This window comes from Castor canadensis, chromosome 7 (assembly GCF_047511655.1).
Source record: "Castor canadensis chromosome 7, mCasCan1.hap1v2, whole genome shotgun sequence".
NCBI lineage: Eukaryota > Metazoa > Chordata > Mammalia > Rodentia > Castoridae > Castor > Castor canadensis.
The window spans coordinates 100,964,773-100,984,378 of record NC_133392.1 but is presented as its reverse complement, the minus strand read 5'-3'; the positions used below and the strand labels follow the sequence as shown (position 1 = coordinate 100,984,378).

The window sequence follows — 19,606 nt, the reverse complement described above, 5'->3', positions numbered from 1 at the left end:
TTTCTTCATTTTTTTTTTTAGCCATTTGGACTTCTTCCATTGAAAAAGCTCTGTTCAGATGATTTGCCCATTTCTTCATTGGGTTATTGATTTTTGGGAAGTTTAGTTTTATAAGCTCCCTGTATATTCTGGTAATTAATCCCTTGTCCCATTCTGTAAGCAGCCTCTTCAATTTAGAGACCATTTCTTTTGTTACGCAGAAGCATTTTAATTTCATGTAGTCCCATCTGTTAATCCTTTCTTAGTTGCTGAGCCTTCTGAGTTCTATTTAGGAAGTCATTGCCTATGCCTATTAATTCCAATGTATCCTTGTTCTTTCCAGTATGAACTTCAAAGTTTCAGGTCTTATATTAATGTCTTTAATCCACTTTGAGTTGATACTTGTACAGTATCAATTGTTGTAGAGGCTGTCTTTCTCCATCATATGTATTGGGTGCCTTTGTCAAAAATCAGGTGGGCATAGCTGCATAGATTCATATCTGGGTCTTCTACTCTCTCCCACTGCTCTTCATATCTGTTTTTTGTGCTGGTATCATGCTATTTTTATTGGTATGGCTCTGTAGTATAGTTTAAAGTCAGGTATTGTGATACCTCCAGTGTTGTTCTTTTTTGCTTAATTTTGCCTTGGCTATTTTGCAACCTTTGTGCTTCCAAATGAACTCTAGTGGTGATTTTTCAATCTCTGTGATGAATGTCTTTGGGATTTTGATGGGAATTACATTGAACATATAGATTGCTTTTGGTAATATAGCCATTTTCATGATATCGATTCCACCAATCCATGAGCATGGGAGATCTTTCCATCTTTGGTACACTTTTTCAATTTCTTTCTTCAATGGTTTATAGTTTCCATTGTAGAGATTTTTCACATCCTTTGTTTAGTTTATTCTTAGGCATTTCATTTTGTTTATGAGGCAATTATAAATGGAATTATTTCCCTATATTATTTCTCAGTCTGTTCATTGTTAATGTATAGAACGGCTACTGATTTTTGTAAAGTGATTTTGTATCCTGCTGCTTTACTGAAGCTGATTATGGTGTGTAGGAGTTTTTGGTGGAGTTTTTCAAGTCTTTTAGGAATAAGATGAGAAAACAAACAAAAACAAATGTTAGCATGGAGGTGGAGAAAAAAGGTACCCTCATACATTGGTGGTGGGAATGTAAATTAATCCAACCACTAAGGAAAACAGTTTGCAGGTTCCTCAAAAAACTAAAAGTAGAACTGCCATATGAGCCAGCATTTCCACTCCTAGGGATATACCCAAAGGAATGTAAGTCAGGTTATAATAAAGGCACCTGCACACCCATGTTCACTGCAAGGCTATTCACAATAGCCAAGCTATGGAAACAGCCAAGATGCCCCACTACTGATGAATGGATTAAGAAAATGCGGTATTTACATACAATGGAATTTTACTCAGCCACAAAGAAGAATGAAATTTTGTCATCGCAGGTAAATGGGATGGTACTGAAGAACATCATCTTAAGTGAAGTTAGCCAGGTTCAGAAGGCCAAAAGTCAAGTGCTTTCTCTCATATGTGGAATATAGACCTGTTAAAGGGAGGTCACATATGGGGCGGGGTGGGGGGGGGAGGTTAAAGAAGGAAGTTAGAAAGGTAAATATGGTTGATATACTCTCTATACAAGAATTAATACAGAATTGTTAAACCTGTTGAAACAACCATAAGAAGGAGAGTAAGGTAGAATGATGAAAAATAGAGATGAACCAATTTAGACTATATATATATATGGAAATGTCACAAGGAAACTCCCTGTGTAGCGTGTAGCAGTATCAGTGGGGAGAAGGTGGGGAAAAGGTGTGGGAGGGTGAATATAGTGCCAATACTGTGTACACATGTATGTAAATGGAAAAATGTAAATGGAGGATAAAGAAGAATGGGGGAAGGGGTGAATTCAAGTATGATATATTTGAAATAAGAACTTTTGTAAATGCCACAATGTATCCGAAGTACTGTCTATCTCTGAAATTTCTGTTATACAATGAAAATAAAATCTTTGATTAGTTGCTGTTTTTCACATGTAAACTAATGCAATTCCATCTGATAACATTGCTCCTTGCCAGATCACCTACATATTTACAAAGATTACACAGACAATCAGGACACCATGGCTCATGCCCGTAATTCTAGCTATTCAGGAGGCAGAGATTAGGAGGATTATGGTTCGAAGGCAGTCCCATGCAAATAGTTCACAAGACCCTATCTCAAAAAATCTCACAGGTGGAGTGGCTCAAGTGTTAGAGCACCTGCCTAGCAAGTATGAGGCTCTAGTTCAATCCCCATTATAAGCTTATAGATAAATAAGCGCTTCAAATTTCTAAAATTACTTGATTTCATATAATAAAGTAGAACCCATTTTTTTCTTTTCTCACAAAATGTCTATAAATCATTTTTGTCACCATGGAGGACAAAAAAAGATCCTTCTGGATATTTTTACTGTGTGGTAGGGCACAGACTTTCATTACACTACTAGATTTATTTCTTTTAGAATAAACATATAATTTTTTCATTTCTATATCTATACTCTCTTAATAAAAATGATAATACTTAAAGTAATAATTTTTTGTATTTTTATAAGGTTCACTATTATTTTCAGTTTTCATAATGTTCTTAAGCTCATTAATAACAATAAAATATTCTGAAATATATTTCAAATATTAGTAAATCAATATTTATCCCCACAGATTCACATTTATTCCTGTTCAAGAGTTTGATCATCTGGGCATGGTGTTGTACACCTGTAAAGCCAGATACATGGTAGGCAGAGAAGGGAGAATCATGATTTGAGTCCAGCCTGGAGAAAAGGTTAGTAAGACCCTATATATACTAAAAAGTAAACCAGGTATGCTGGTTCGTGTCTATAATTCCAACTACTTGTGAAGCAGAGGTAGAAGGACAGCAGTCTGAGGCCAGCATAGGCAAAAGCTTAAGACTCAACCTGAAAAACAAACAAAAAGCAGGACAGAGGGTGTGGTGCAAGTGGTGGAGTGCTTGCCTAGTAGCACAAAGCCCTGAGTTCAATCCCCAGCAGCCCAGCACTGCAAAAAAAAAAAAAAAAAAAAAAATCCTTCAATTATCAAAGAATATTTTCACAGCAATAGCAACAAATCAAAATTTACAGGTAAATTAAAAAATGTTACTCAAATAGACATCCTTAAATCTCTATTCATAAAATTTCTCTCAGCATTTGGTGTAATTTTATCTCTTCAAGGCTAACTCTGTGTGATCTTCCATTATACCTTCTCCACAATGCTCTTCTTCAATTATTCACATATTTCTGAAATTTTCAGTCCATTTTGTTTTTATTACTTAGTAGCCAGGCACTCTACCACTTGAGCCAAGCCTCTAGCCCTTTTCTGCTTTAGTTATTTTTCAGATAGAGTCTTGCATTTTTTGCACAGATGGGCCTATGACTGCAATCCTCCTACCTATAGCCTCCCTTGGAGCTAGAATTAAAGTCTTTGAAAACCATGATGGAATTATTTATTTTGATGTGATTTCACTAGCTTTTTGCCCAAACTGGCTTTTAAGTCAAGTCTTCCCAATTTCTCCCTCCAGAGTAGCTGGGATTAAAAGCATGTACCACCACATCTGACTTTTTTGCTTTTAAATCAAAATTGCTTCCTCTGCTTAAAAAGTATATTGTTAGTTATCATTCATTTAAAAAAATTCTTTCATTTGTTCTATTTCCTACAATTAAGACTTTATCTTTCCTCTTTCCAAGATATTCTGAGAAAATGTTCTATAATTGACAATCACATGCTATCCCATTACAATTTATATTCAGCACCTGGAAGCTTTTGAAATTCCAAGATGAAATGAAGCTTCACCACCAAAAAGCCTTTCAATATACTTTTGTCTCAGTGCTAATTTTCTTTGACCCTTTAGAAACCATCTTCATCTTTAGTCACTTTTTTCCTCTTAACCTAAGTGATAATAATAGCCATGGCTTTGTTTTTCCTCCCACTTCCCAGGATCAATTCCTTTTTACCCTTGTTGGCTCCAATGCTTTCTACACACAAAAATGGGACTATGCCTTAAGGGTCTGTCCTTAGCACTCAGTTTTTATTAACGCCTGTACTTTTCTAAGAGAGTTTGTCTTCAACTTTGACTTCGAACAAATGATTGCTGGATTTACACCTCAAGCCAGAATACTACTTTTTAATTTACTTCTTCATTCCAATGCCTAGTTCAATATTAAAAGAGTAGGACCACATTCATATTTCTACTAAAACCTGTTAAATGTTTCCCTTTCCACTAAGTTACATTTTTGTGCCAGTTACCCAGGTTCAAAATATTAGAGGTATATTTTCTTACTTATTATTTTCCTCTTTCCACATTCAATCAATTTACAATATCACATTAGATCTTTGCACTGTCATTTGTGATAGAATGTTGATTGAAGGACCATGAAACTCAAAGTTGTTGAAGTCTGAGCTTCATGACTCACTGTTTGTCTAATATTGGATTAGTTCGTAAACTTCATTGTGCTTTATTTTCTTCTGTGAAGTGAGAGTAATGTGTTTCCATATCAAAGGAGATAAGAGTATATAAGTTTTTCAGAAAGGCCTTCCCCATACACCCAACCTAATATAGTCCAAAATCTCCACCCCTTTCAACCTGTGGTAGTGCCTTCTTTTCTTTTGTTATTATCTGAAATTCTATGGCTATTTTGTTTTTTGTTTTATCTTTTTCAGCCTATCTACTTATATCCTGTGCCTTTCCACTGATCTTAGATGAGGGTAGAAAATTTGTTCATATTATCTACTACTAAGTCTCCAAAAATCCAGAAACATTTCATTTACATATTAAGTGAAAAAGCTGCTGGTGGAGTAGCTCAAGTGGTAGAGCACCTACCTACCAAGCATGAGTTCCTGAGTTCAAATCCCAGTACTGCCAAAAAAACCAAAATGGGTCAGAAAAAGCATGTATTTGGTGAAAGAATGAAGAAATAAACCATATAAAGTGCTTACTGCAATGGCTTTTACTGACTATGTGTCTGTCCTCTACTTTTTACAGTCTTCTTTGACTACTGCCTGCCTGTACAATCACATCATTTCTGGTCTCCAGCAATTGATCTTTCTTGTTCTCATTTGTCTTTCTTCCTCCCCGCTTCAACTGCTGGCAAAATATTTAACCAATTTTTTTTGAAAAACTTTAGTAATATCATCTGTAATATCATAAAGCACATAGGATGACATACTCAAATATTTCCTACACAAATAACTTCAACTGATCTTCATTGAAATCATTAAGAAAAGTAAACTCTCTGTACATCACTCACACTGCTTCCCAATTCTTTACTTTTTCCCAACTCTTCATTACTTCCATAAATGAGCACCTATTCCTCAGCCATTTTATTGTCATTAAAGAGATCACTTAGGTTTCCACCTTTGATTACACCATATCTTGCCAGTGGAATACCTAAATGAAATTTTTTTAGGGTTCAGGTTAAGACACTAGACTTAAACACTGTCTTTTTTATTTTTAAACCATAATTACCAAAAATGAAAAAATTTTAAACTGATCCTACGAAATCATTAATGTAGTAATGATTAACATCCTTATGAAAAGTAAAAAAATTAAATAATTTTAATATAGCAAAAATATATTTCTCTACAACTTAATGGGTTTTGACTCAACATTTTTTTATAAAAGAGACACAGAAGCATTTATAATTTTTTAGGTATAAAGCCATTACTAAAATATTAACTGATTCATAGTATTTTATATACAGAATGCAAACCTATTAAACAATTTCTATAATTAAGTATAAAATTTAGAAGCTAAAATTTTGCTACTATAAATTTATTTTAAATAAAACCCCAAAGATGCAAATTACCTTTCTCAATGCAGGACAGAAATTAAAGAAAAGTCGGTGGTTATATGTTGCGAATCGTTCAGGAAGATGCCAGTTCTGCACTATTTCTTCATCAGAAATCACATGATGATCTAGTGCTTTGAGAGGCCATATACTGTTAACCAGAACGTGTCTATATCCTGTTTTAAGGCTTACTGGACAATCAAACACAGTGAGGGCAATGAGGTTTGGACAGGCAGATAATACACACATATTCTTTAACTTTGAAAACCCATTGTCATGAAGATAGAGGAGTTTTAGATTCTTTAGTCCACTCCAAAATTTGGCATCTGGTAGACTCTTTATCTGAAATATTAGAAATATTTTACCATAAATATTACTTTTATGCAAATTTCATGGAAAATAGTAAAACATAAACACCTCCTAAAACTCAGTATCTCCCAAATGGAAACTTCTTAATTAATAATCACAAAGACTGTTTCCAATTATCCAAATCATGAATGGGAGAAAAACCTACTACACTGGACATTTGGAATAAGCTATTATTAGTAGTATAATGAAATGCATAAACATGTATATTTTGCTTAATGAAATTCTGTGATAATAGGCTAACTCTTAAACTTTACTAAAAATCTTTCCTTACATAAAAAAGAATTAAGGAGCAAGGAGCGTAGTAGCTCAATGGTAGGGTGATTGCCTGCCAAACACAGCCCTGAGTTCAAAGCACAATACTGAGATAAATGAATAAATTAAGGAGTCAAGAAGTATTATTAATCCAGACTGTGGACTTGCAAAGTAAAATATAGCAAATCAGGCTTTTTCTATGTATTTTTATTTTAATTTTTTTGTTTACTTTTTTAATTGTTGTGCTGACTGTGGATACATTGCAGTACTTACAAATGTTCTTACAGTGTATCAAATATATTTTGTTTATTCACATTTTACATTTTAGTTCATTTTTAACTTTTGTTTATACAATAGACAAAAGACTATCTGGGAATAATAATTGGATAGGTGTTTATTATATATAAATTTAATTTATATTCAACAATGGTTATTGCTTACCTGATTTCCATGGAGATCAAGTTTGACTAATTTTAAACAACTTTGAAGTGGATAAATATCTGTGATGAAATTGTTTGAGAAAATGCATACTCTAAGAGAGATGCAAGATTGCAAATTTTCCATAGATTTTAAGTGAAGTCCATTGAATTTCACAAAAACAAAATCTTTTTGATCTTCTTTTGTATTTTCATTGTAGTGACTCCATTCTTCATGACTAGTTAGCTCTTTTATGATTGTGCCATGAAACATCTAGCAAAGAGGGAAAATTGTTTGTAAATTTTTTCAACTTATATAAAACAAAATATTTGCTAAGAGATAGTGAAATGAGTAGAAAATTAAAATTAAAAAAGGAATACCTTAATTCCCACAGAATCTTTCATTGCTAAAATATCTTAGTATCTAACATTTATACAACTACTATTAAAAAATGTATCACAAAAAAAATGTATCACTACCCTCATCAATAAACTATTCATCGAGAGGAAGAAAAATCTTCCTTTTCTCATAGGATAGAAAACATGAAATTCATAAAGATATAACTTCTAGACAAGATAACTAACAACAAATCAAGAAACAAAAAGAAAACTATACTTCAACATAGTATAAATTTTAGTATAAAGATACTGTTAAGTATTTTAAAATACACTAAATAATTAATAAGTTAGGAGAATGATAATCCTAGTGGAAGAGGATGAAAAATGCAGCCTTGCAAAGTTCAGATGAAATACAGGCCTTCATTTGGTGTAATATTTCTCTCTCTTCTTTTTTTGCTTTTTGGCAGTACTGGTATTTGAACTCAGGACCTGCCACTTGCTTGGTAGGTGCTCTGCAACTTGAGCCCCATCCCTAGACTTTAAATTTATTTTACAGATAAGATTTTCCTTTTTCCTGGGGCTGAACTGAGACTGCAATCCTTCTATCTATGCCTTCCATGTAATATGCCCAGTCTGAATTTGTTCTTAAAGAGACAATTTGCCATCACATTATCCATTTTTATGCTCCATTCAATTAGGCAATTAAGACTTAGAATTGTTAATGCTTCTAAGTTTGACTACTTACTCTAAAATTTTTAGATCAATGCTTTATTTATAATTTTATGTAGCATCTCCCAAATATATGTGTGTGTGTGTGTGTGTGTGTATAAATTTTTTCCTTATGTTGGGTAACTTGTTTTCATAAAAGCAAGTCAGTTACTGATAGTTTAGAAGAGAATGTATAAGCATAAATGGTCTATCTGGTGGTTTCCTGCAAGATTAACTACCTTCCGCATTGAAAGAATCAATTTCTATGTTGTGCAGATAAATTAAATCAACAAAATTCAAATGAGAATAAAGGTGAAAATCCAGATAAACTCGTAAAATGTTAAGACATTGGCTACTTTTTTATAGTCTAGCCAAGACTAAATGATGAATAAAGTTGTTGCAAGCATTTGTGTACATTAGTGTGTACATTAGTTTTCAATTTATTTTGGTAAATATCAAGGAGCCTTGGATCATGTACTATGATTTATTTTGTGAGAAATTGCCACACTGTCTTCTAAAGTGGTGGCACCATTTTTCATTTTCATCAGCAATAAATACCAGGGATCATGGCTCACATACTCACCAGTATTGGATAAGTGTCAGTATTTTGGATTCTGGCCATACTAATAGATGGATAATGGTATCTCATTGTTTTAATTTGCAATCTCTAATGACATTCAATGTTGAACATCTTTCTATAGCCTTACTTGCCATATGTATATCTTTGGTCAGGTGTCTGCTCAGATCTTTTGTCTATTTTGTAATGGAGTTGCTTTTTTATTGTTGAGTTTGAGTATCTCACACAATTTTGGATATCATTCCATTATCAGCTATGTGTTAAGCAAATATTTTTGACCAGGCTGACGTGCCTTTTCAATTTCTTAATTTTCCTTTTTTTTCAACTTGTAAATTCCTAACAAAACCTTTGGAAAATCAACACCCATCCACACAGAGCATGAGAGATTCCACACTTGAAAGTGACTTTATAATTTTTATCACTACATCAGTATTCAAATTACATATATGTATATGTAAAATTACACAACTATATTCATATAACTACATATGTCTGTTATTTCAAAGCATTTTCCTTAGACTGATTATTCCATCTTAGTCTATTTTGAAATACATTTGTAAAAGATACAATCCAAGCATCAACTTCTAGTCATTCTAAACAGTGCTATTAATTAAGTATAGTTATTAATGTCTGTAGATTCATCAATCAGAAATCAATGATATTTTAAATTTTATTTTATCCCAAATGGCTTGTGTGTGGTTTTATATTGTTAATATTGCAGCATAGCAATTAATACAATTTTCATCAATTCACTAAATTTTATGGATTAATGATATCTGTATGTCATCTGAATAATTCAATGATCTGCTACTAGTATTCAAAAATGCAATTTTTTTTATATTTCCTTCCTGATCTCATACAATTTTACAAAACAAAGTTCTGTACTTATGTGAAACATTCAAATGTAGAAATTAAATGACTAACCTTGTTGTCCTTGTAAAGTTTAACTGATACTGTTTTAATCCATCTCATAATATTGTACTCTCTCTCTATCATATAGAAATATGTTCAATTTTTCTATATAAAACAAGCTAATATATCGTAAGGAAATTAACTTTATTGGCATTCTTGCCTCATTTAAAAGCTTCTTTCCATTAAGACATAAAGTCTGAGGAAGAAAAGAAGTATCAAGTCATACAAATACAAATTTAAGGAAATTTTCATGTTAATACTTAATTCAATGTCTATATTTGCATCTTGTACAACCATTTTTCAGCTTGAATAAAAACATGCTATAATAGGCCAAAAATTTTGTAAAAACCTTATTCTTACAAAATTTTTGGCCTATTATTAAATCTAAATTTGAGATAATCTTCATATTACTTAATTCAGTGCTCTTTCTTTCCATTTTGTACAGCTACCTACTTTTTAGATTTAACCAAAACATGTCTATTATGAGGAAAAAATGTATAAGAAATAAATACAACAGTGATTAAGGAGACTTACATGTCCTGACAAATTAAAGTTTTAAAAAAAGAAAATCTCTAAGTTACCCAATTCTTAAAAATGTTTTATAGTGATTTTCATGGAAAAAACTGAATTGTTGGTAAGGAAAAATAGGCAGTACTGAAATAGCAATTTTTATTTAGTTCAGTAATTAAAATTCTTAAAGTTAACAATGTTGATGCTTAATGAAAGGTGCTAAATTCCTCTCTCAGAATGTCACATTTTTCTCTCTTGATGTAACTTTCCTCAAACCAATAAATCATAAATAAGGTTAATATAAAAGTAAAGAGATTTTTACTTGAGTGCAGAATAGATTTGCAAATTGGGAACACAGGTTCAGTTAGACCAAACCAGTATTAAATGGAAAGAAAATTGGATTGGCCTTTTATCAAGTCCAATAACTGGAAACTGATATAGGTTATAAATTTTCTAAATATATTGTAATGTCCAAGGTCAAGAGGCAAACTAAACAACCTGATATTTCTCAAACTTTTCAAGACACTGTTATATTCTAAAAAACTGTGGTTCCTTCTTATGAATTTGTTCCTAACAATGTCTATGTGGAAATTCACCTCTGTCAACAAAATTCTCTAAGGCTCAGAAAAGGATTTTTGTTCTTTTTTGATCATCTCCAGCCATTTTAATTTTATGTTATTACGGTCTGGCAAATCATTGCCTAGCTGAGGCTTACTCATTACTTACATTTCTGTGCCATGCACAAATCTTCAATTTAATTAATTTAAAGGTCCTTTTTCCCACTAAACTATATGTACCCTGAGGAGAGGAAACTGCTTTATCTTAAAGTTATTTTGTTTTCAAATTTCAACATCAAACCTACAACTAAGTCAGATTTCAATAACCATCAGTTTCCTGGATGTATCTTACAGTTTTTCTCTTTCCTCAGAGAAACAGAAAATTTGGAAGAAGGACCATATAAAGAACTTCTAAGTACAAATTACAAGTTTCTTTCACTTAGAAATTCCTTGAGTTTCTTCATTTGGAATTCTCCAAAACCAATATTCAATTTCTTAAAAAACATGGTGCATTGTCAGCTATTTAAGCCATGTAACAAATCACTCTAAAATCCGCTGACTCGAAACAACCACCATTTTACAATCTCTCAAAATTCTATGGTTACACTCAGTTGAGGTGAGATCTTCTGATGTTGGCTGAAGATTCAGCCTCATGAACCTCAACTGAACTGGCACATCTAAAGTGGTTCATTGACATGTTTGATACTCTGTCAAGGACACCTAGGAGGTAAGGTGTAGCTGTGATGCTAGAGTGAATAAGCCTTTCCTCCATGCTATCTTAGGACCTCTCCCTCTTGTCCTGGACTCCATATCATCTATGTATGTGTGTGTCTATAATAAGGTAGCCAGATTTTCTACATGCTTGACTCATAAAAACTAGAATAACACGGGCCCCACAGCATACCTCTGAATCATACTGCTGCAACTATGGGTCAAGGTGATTCTACTGCAAACCGTGGAAGACTGAAAACCATTGCAATGATATTTTCTCCTCTGCCTAGTTAAAAACCTGCTTACCAAGTACTGCCAATTTTATAAATGGCCAGTAAAGAGGAGTCCATTTAGATGTAGAAAGTTTAACAATTAAGTCTGTGAAATACACATGCAAGTATTTAAATTATCAAGTTCAACTAATTATACATGAGGTTCAAAAGGCAAATTTAGTTTAACATGTCACAAAAAGCATTAGATCTCTAAATACAGCTTCAAATATGTTCAATTTAAAAAAGAGAGAATTGTTTAAACTATTGAGTTTAAAGTTATGCATCATATCACACTATTATAAATTATGTCCTATAAAGTACAAAGTACATCAAATGTCAGACTTATCTTTGCCCCAAATATTCCATTTAAAAAATTTTGTGAAATGCACATGAAGTGGAACTACAAAAGGTTAAAAATAGCAAATATCTAAATTACATATTGAAAAATACTTATTCTACATATTTATTTCTTTTCAAAATGTGATACATAGTAAGTATTAAAAAGACATTTTCAAAGAAATGCGTTCTTGATTATGTCAATTATCTACAGACTTAATATTTATTCACAAGAATTTTTAGGTAATAGGAATATGAACACATTGTTATTTTAAGTAAAAAAATACATTGAATATAGTATTATATTTGATGATCTCTGTGGAAGTAACTTATTTTATAAGCATTGCCCATGGTATTGCTAAATAAATGAAATTCTGTATACTGGACTCCAGAATTATCAAAGCAGCAACTAAGGTATTTGCATGTAAAGTATCAAAAAGTGAAAAATTTTTTGAGTTTAGGACGTCTGCAACATATTTAACCCCACCTATATTAGAAAAATAAAGCAATTATATATTTAAGATTCTTTTTATTTGGACAGAAAATATATTTAGTCAATCTTTTTTTGATGAAGGACTGCCATGATTTCATACCACAGACAAAAAAAAATCTTTTGTTTATTTTTGTGGTGCTGTGATGTTCAGGACATCAGATACATCAGGGAAGCATTCTACCACAGAGCTATATCCATCAAAAGGTTTTATAAAAATTAAAGAAAGGAGGTTTTAGTATAAGAGTCAGAACTATAGATGTGTCTGGCAAATAACCATTAATATAATAGGTTTTGTAAGTTAACATAAATAACCCTGATAGTTTGAAATATTACACTCTTATGGCAAATTTCTCCACATTTTCAAATGACATAAAAAGTCATTTGGAGGAAGGAATCAGGATTCATTTATATTCTTGACATATTTCTTTTGCTTTAAATGTATTTGCTTTTTAAAATTTAGAAGGCAGCTAAATCATATTCAGAAAAAAATGCTTTCATGAGACACCATTTTTCAGCTTTATGTTTATTTCACACTTGTAGACTTCAAAAGCATAACTCCCCCCAAAATTAAAAGGTGGTGAGCCAGAAGGTAGATATAAAACAATCAAAACTAATCAAAATATCCACATAAAAACATCTACATGGAAATCACAACTTTTTAATAAGGAAAGTTTAGCACAGCAAATATTTTTCTCTTCTAGACCAAATGGTCTTGGGTCAACAGTCATACAACATATTTTTGATCCTCTAAAGCTGGACCACAAATATGTTTCTATTAAAAGTAAAAAACATTGAGCTAAACTAATAAAATACTGCTTTACTAACTGATATTCTTCAACCACTTCCATTAACCATCCCCTCCATAAAAACTCATGCTAATATCTAGAAAGTAGTTTATGATTATACTACCAGGATATTCTATTTTTTTTAAAAGTAGCAAAAATAGGTAGAATAGAAGTCTGGAGGCAGGGAATGAGTGAAGTATTTTCCCTACATTACAGAAATGAAGGGGGAGTGAGAACAGGGTACAGTGAGAAAAAAATGTTTAAGAAGGCAGTTGAGAGCTGGGTATTATAATACATGCCTATAATACAAGCTTCTCAGGAAGCAGAGATCAGAGTAGGATGATATTAGTCTAAGGCCAGCCTGAGACAAAAATCAAGACCCTATCTGAAAAATACCTAACGGATTGCCTAGTGATCATGAAGCCCTGAGTTGAAACCACAGTACTACCAATACAGAAAAAAAACAAAGAAAGAAATTGAGTACAAGCTATCTGAGTAAAAGAATTCAAATAAAAGTAATTGTAAATAGAGAATATGAGTTTTTGGCACATGTCAGGAAGATAAGGAGGAGGAAGCAATGAAACATATATAAAGAAAAACCCTATCCCTAGCATGGTTTGGCCATGTTTTGCACCATGAAGTCCATGTCATAATGTATGGTCCTTCATTTGATTTCAACTTTATATGAAGAAGAAGATAAAAATTAAACTGTACTTCTCTAAAACTTTTACACAGCAGTCATACTATGGCTATACCAATCTGGTTAAAAAAAACAAGCTAATTGGCATTAGCTGTACATGGGAAGAAGGCATCTTACTGTGGTAGGATGGAAACTCAGCTATGGATTGTGGCAATGGCAGCATAGTAACTTACTGAAAACCATTAAATTGTTCATATAAAGCAGGTGAAATTAATGGCATAAAAGTTTAACTCAATAAAGCTGTTTTGAAAAATCTCTCACTCTTCTCTTTTGACAATTCTTCAGCTACTCTCCTCTCTTCCAAGAGGGAATAACCCAAATGCCTTCACAGAATGTTGTTTTTTCAAGTTATTATGATTTGCTCAATGTCCTTTTTAAAGTATGGAATAGAAGACTCACATTTCTACTGTTTGATTTTTCAGAATTAATGGGCTTACCACTTAGCTGGATTGGTACATTTTATTTTTTAAAATACTACTATAGCAAATAACTAGTAAATTCTCTGTGGCAAATGCTCCAGTAAAATAATAATATTCTGGTAGCTTCGGAATGTTTAAACAATCATATCTCCTTGCTTTATAGTACACGGAACATAAACTAAAAATTCCTAGACATTTCGCATGATAACTGCCAAGAAAATTTACCACCACTCAGACAGTATGCAGTATAATTATAAATTTTTACATAAAAATTAATGAAAATTTGAGAAAAAAGAAAAATGGTATAACAAAAATCATAGCTGAAATGTGGGATATTTACTTCTAGCATATTTTATGTGAGCAATGTAGCCATATTGGGAAAAAATAATACACATTTCAATGGCCACCCTTCATAGATCCAAGAAATGCTCTATTTAAATTTCTGTGTAACAGTCTATTATATCACCCTTACAGTTCTTTACACTATATGACCTTTTTTTATTCGTTATTTGCCTTCTTAGAATGCTCTATACCCAAACATACAGGCCCTATTGACCTTTATTCCTCTGAGATCTCCACCTATCTCCATAGTTTAAAATTAATCCTATCAATATGCCAAGAGCTCCAAAACTGCATTTTTAGTCAGATCTCTCTCCATAACTCCATAGTTACACATAAATGCATACACACACAAGTTTCCACTACATACACATCCATACTTATTTTACATGTTCAAAACCAATTCTCCCTATTACCCTACTAAGCTTCTCCATCACTAGCTTTCATCTCATTTGATGCCCCCTCCATTCTCAGGCAGTCAACTTTGACTCCTCCTTTTCTCTAACACTCCACAGCCATTCGATCAACAAATGTTACTAATTTTGCCTCCCAAATGTCCAGAATCTGAGCAATTTCTCACCACCACCACTGACATCATCTCAGCCAAACCTTTACCAACTCTTGCAATAGCCTACAAACAAGTCTTTCTGTTTCTGTCCTTGCCCTTTCCTCCACTATAAATGTATTCTCAAATTTCTGAGTGATCCTTTTAAACATGAGGCATGTTAGATCAAAATCCTAGGATGGCTTTGTTTCACTCTAGTAAAAAACCAAAATCCTTTCTAAGATTCCTTTTTCCTCTGACTTCTCTTCCTACTTTCTCTTTTGTTCACTCTCACTTCAGTCAAATCTGTATTTTATAAATATTCACAGGGATATATTTTAACAAAAAAGTTTTAAGTGATAAAACTGTGAAACAGTAATCTGCCTTTTTAGCAAATGGTTTCACAGGATTAAATTCCAAGGTCAAGACTTAAATGAAAAAAAACTACGTTTACTTACAAGCCTAGTAAAAGTCTATAGGACCTTGACTGCCTATGTTCTTGATTAAGACTTTAAAAGTCTTAATCAAGATACTTAAGATACTTTTCAAATAAATCAAACCATATGTCCTGGCAGAACGAGTTCTGAGTGGGATTGAAACATGTTCCATACATCTTCAGTTACTTACTAATTGTCATCCTTTTCTAAATCATTACTCTCTCTGATTCAGATGTCTTAAACTGAAATTGTGTGAAGATGAGAATAATCTGTATAGCTCACTAAAAACATGTTGCTCAACAAGAGAAGCGCTTATAATTAGCTAATAAAAAGTACATTTGATATGGCTGAGTTTTCCCCAAGAATAATACTGAGTGTTCTAGATTAATCTGTATATATGAAATAATGTCAGGATATTCAGACTTCATATCTTGTGACAAGAAGTTCGTGGGAACTTCTATTCGTGTGACCTCCTGTCACAGCGAATCTCCTTTGGGGAGAAAGCTGACACCGAGGCTGTGGTTTCATCTTCTCAGTGGGCTAGTTCAGACACCTGCTCACCCAACCTCAACCACTCACCGGGTCAACAAGGCTGCAAAGCCTTATGAGCTGTAAAAAGCAGCCCAGAACCTGCACACTTCGACAGATCTCTAGGTGGCCATCTGCTATAGAGTCCGTTGCCTGGGAAACGGTGCAAGGGCCTGGCTCAACCCATCACGACTTTCCCTGTGCCCACAAAGCCTTTCGGGAGCGTGCTTACGTGAGTGACGCACGGAAGGGGCGGGGCGGAGGGGGTCGGGTTGAGAAACGCGCCGCTTTCGGCGCGCATGCGCGTTGCGCTGCGCAGGGTCCCCGAGCGATGGCAGCCGCCACGGCCCCTTCAGGTGTATCCCTGCAAGAAGCCACTCAGCGAAAATTGCGGAGGTTTTCACAACTAAGAGGTACCAAAGGAGGAACCCAGGTCTCCTGGGCAGTGGAGAGGGAGGGAGCCTCACGTGCCTGGAGATTTGCTGCACTGTCACTTCCTGTCTGCTATTATCTGCAGGCCTGAGACACTGACCCAGACAGAGCCAATGTTTCTTTTGAGTTTTGTGTTCTGACACTGTCTCCTTCAAAACAAAGAAGGAAGAAAATTATTAGTCTAACCAGTGACGCTGTAAGTCTAAGTTCTGCATTGGTTAGCTCATTAATGGAAGTTATTTTAAATAAATTTAAAACGATCTGAACATCGCTTTTTGACCCTTGCAAATCATTCTGATAACTGCCTTTTCCCCAACCCTTTACCTAGCTCACAAACTTTGTAATGTAAAGTTACTGAGGGGTGGAAGTTTGATAGTTATAAAAAGAATAAGATACGTCACTTGCACTCCCTGTACAATTTTATTGATTATGTAATCAATATTGATTATATTGCCTAGAAAATTCAGAGACCCATATTTGGAAAAGAGTAAAATATTCTGAACTATTAGATCCTAGATATCAAGTCTCATTTTTTGAATAATTAATACCTTCATTCGTCTTCTTTATTGATAAGAGATTCCAACTGCTTACCAAAAGTGCAATCGGTCTTTTAATGAGTTCATCAGGGAATTGGGACATTTTCTGTGATCCAGAATTTTGTCATATTCTACTAGCTTATGTAACCTTCGATGGCTCATCTTAAGGTAAAAAATAATGAAGTACTAACATTTTTAAACAGAAACATAGAATGAATGGATCGTTGGGTTGAATTTCTCTTAACCAACAAACACTAAATAGTCCTGATAAATGAAAATTGATTTTGCGAGTTGGAGATTTGAGTATTTGTTTCTTTTTATCCTCTTCTTATTTAAAAATTGGCAAGATAAAAGGAACTCAATCAAGAAATGCTACATCTTTTAAATTTCCAAGTAAATGGGATTGTAGACCATAAAAAAAGGAAAAAACAAAAAACTTGTGAGCAGTCCTCATTAGAACTATTTTGAATCATACCAGTAAGCCACTAATAAGCTAATTTTCAAAAGCAGAAGATCCATTTAAGATGATGATAAGTGTTAACATGCTGTCCCTTCTTTTGAAATAGGCAAACTTTTAATAGCTAGAGAGTTATGATAAATTTTTTTTTATCATTTTCTTGCTTTTTCCAAATAGGCAAACCTGTGGCAGCTGGAGAATTCTGGGATGTAGTTGTAATAACAGCAGCTGATGAAAAGCAGGAACTTGCTTATAGGCAACAGCTGTCAGAAAAGCTGAAAAGAAAGGAATTACCCCTTGGAGTTCAATATCATGTTTTTGTTGATCCTGCTGGAGCCAAAATTGGTATGCATTTTATGGACAGGTTTATAACATAGATTCTGGGCAGAATAATAATTAAAGAAAATCTTTTCTGTGCTTTACAGACTTTCGCTTTACACCCATCACTTACACACTTTAAAATTTGAATGTAAATTGACTCTTTTTTTAGAAAGATAAAGGCAAAACAACTGTTCTTGGCCATTGTGACTTACAGTGAAAAACTTCCAGAATGTTATTTAAAAGAGAATTTTATAAGTTTTAATAACATTTACTGAGGTGGTGAATATTCCTTTGGATCTTATCAGTAGGTCTCTTCAACCCTATAGGTTCTTCAGAAATTTACATTAAGAAAACCAATCAGGAAAATATAGATAGATAGATAGATATCTTAGAACCCCAAGCAATATGCAAAAGAACCTGGCCCAAGAACTTAAGTATCATAAAATATGCATTTTAAAACTCTTGTTTATGTCAGCTTGGTCCTTTGACCTTCTATTGTAAAAACAATAAATAAATACTACTTTCCTGAAGGCTATACTTAAACCTGAGCACCTGATACCAAGGATAGGATATATGCATATGACATTAGCATTGTTATGATTAGCCAGTGTTGTCTTACTCCTCACAATAATGAGGTCAGTACTTGTATTATTTCCATTGTATGGATGAGAATCTGAGATGCAGAGAGTTAAATATCTTGTGTAGTGTTATAACTAGTGTGGTATAAGAATTTTTAAATGAAAACCAGGTTCTAAAAATGTTCTTAAAAAGAAAGTGTAAGTTTTATAGTATGATAGTAGCATATGGGAGACTTATTGAATTGGGTTTTATAATTTATAACTCCATATGAATGTCTGTACTTAACAGTTTTGTGTTACAGATCAATTAAGTTATTCTTTTGTTACTCTTTTGAAAAAATATTAGCTAATTTATTACTGAGGGAGGTTGTCTGTGCTTACTAGTTATTCATTTATGAGATGTATTAATTTTATTCTTTTGCCAATACATTTGCTGTCTACCTACTTAATTGTAAACAAAAGCCATATCCTTAAAATTATTACACCTAAATTTACTATCATTACAAAATTTTAGCAGGTTTCTATGAAACAAATTGTGGTTTTTAACTTATTTTTAAGGAAATGGAGGATCGACACTTTGTGCTCTTCGATGCTTGGAAAAGCTATATGGAGATAAATGGAATTCTTTTATTATCCTATTAATTCACTCTGGTAAAGTTATACTTTATTAATTTTTATTGTCTTTGAAGTATCCTATCTCTCATATCCTAGGGACTTTTTTCTCCCTTACAAATAATTTCCTCTATATTTTAGAAAAATTCCTTGAAGTTGTTTTGCTTTGGAAACAAATATTTCATGGTTTTCTTGCTATTTTTAGGTGATAAGTAGTTTAATGAATTTCCTTAAAATTGTAAATCACATACATCATCAACTTTTTGTGAATATTGTTTTATCTTTGGTATGCATATTGAAAATTATTTTTCCCAAGACTGAAATCATCAAAATCTGAGCACTTCTCAAGAATGCTTTACAGAGGATTCTTGCTATGAGGAGAGGCTGGTTGGGAACTATTTCTTACTAGAGTTTTGCCAAAACTTCTGTCTTGGATTTTTATATGATTATTGGTAGTCAAAGTCTGCAATCTTTAACAGAGTTTGAAAAACAAAACAAAAAGTGATAAGACATAGTGTTGATAATAAATATATAAATGGAAAACACAAAGTAGGACACTTTAAAATGGAAGAGTTGGAAGGATATAATTTCAGATTAAAAGACAGTTTTTTTAAATCAAATA

At 32.9% G+C, this 19,606-nt stretch overlaps 2 protein-coding genes across 3 annotated transcripts in view; one reads left to right on the top strand and one right to left on the bottom strand.

The window, feature by feature from the left end:
* Window positions 1-16,271, bottom strand: part of Lrriq3 (leucine rich repeats and IQ motif containing 3) — a 152,315-nt gene extending 136,044 nt beyond the window's left edge. Inside the window, 3 exon segments of the mRNA XM_074079758.1 lie at window positions 5,863-6,186; window positions 6,907-7,155; window positions 16,100-16,271. Coding sequence (XP_073935859.1) covers window positions 5,863-6,186; window positions 6,907-7,155 — 573 coding nt within the window. The 5' untranslated portion in view covers window positions 16,100-16,271.
* Window positions 16,272-16,306: 35 nt separating this feature from the next.
* Window positions 16,307-19,606, top strand: part of Tnni3k (TNNI3 interacting kinase) — a 316,805-nt gene continuing 313,505 nt past the window's right edge. For both annotated transcript variants that reach the window (XM_074079755.1, XM_020156448.2), the window contains exons 1-3: window positions 16,307-16,461; window positions 17,651-17,818; window positions 18,931-19,023. In XM_074079755.1, the coding sequence (XP_073935856.1) occupies window positions 16,380-16,461; window positions 17,651-17,818; window positions 18,931-19,023 (343 nt within the window). In that variant the 5' untranslated portion in view covers window positions 16,307-16,379. The remainder of the gene's footprint in view (window positions 16,462-17,650; window positions 17,819-18,930; window positions 19,024-19,606) is intronic.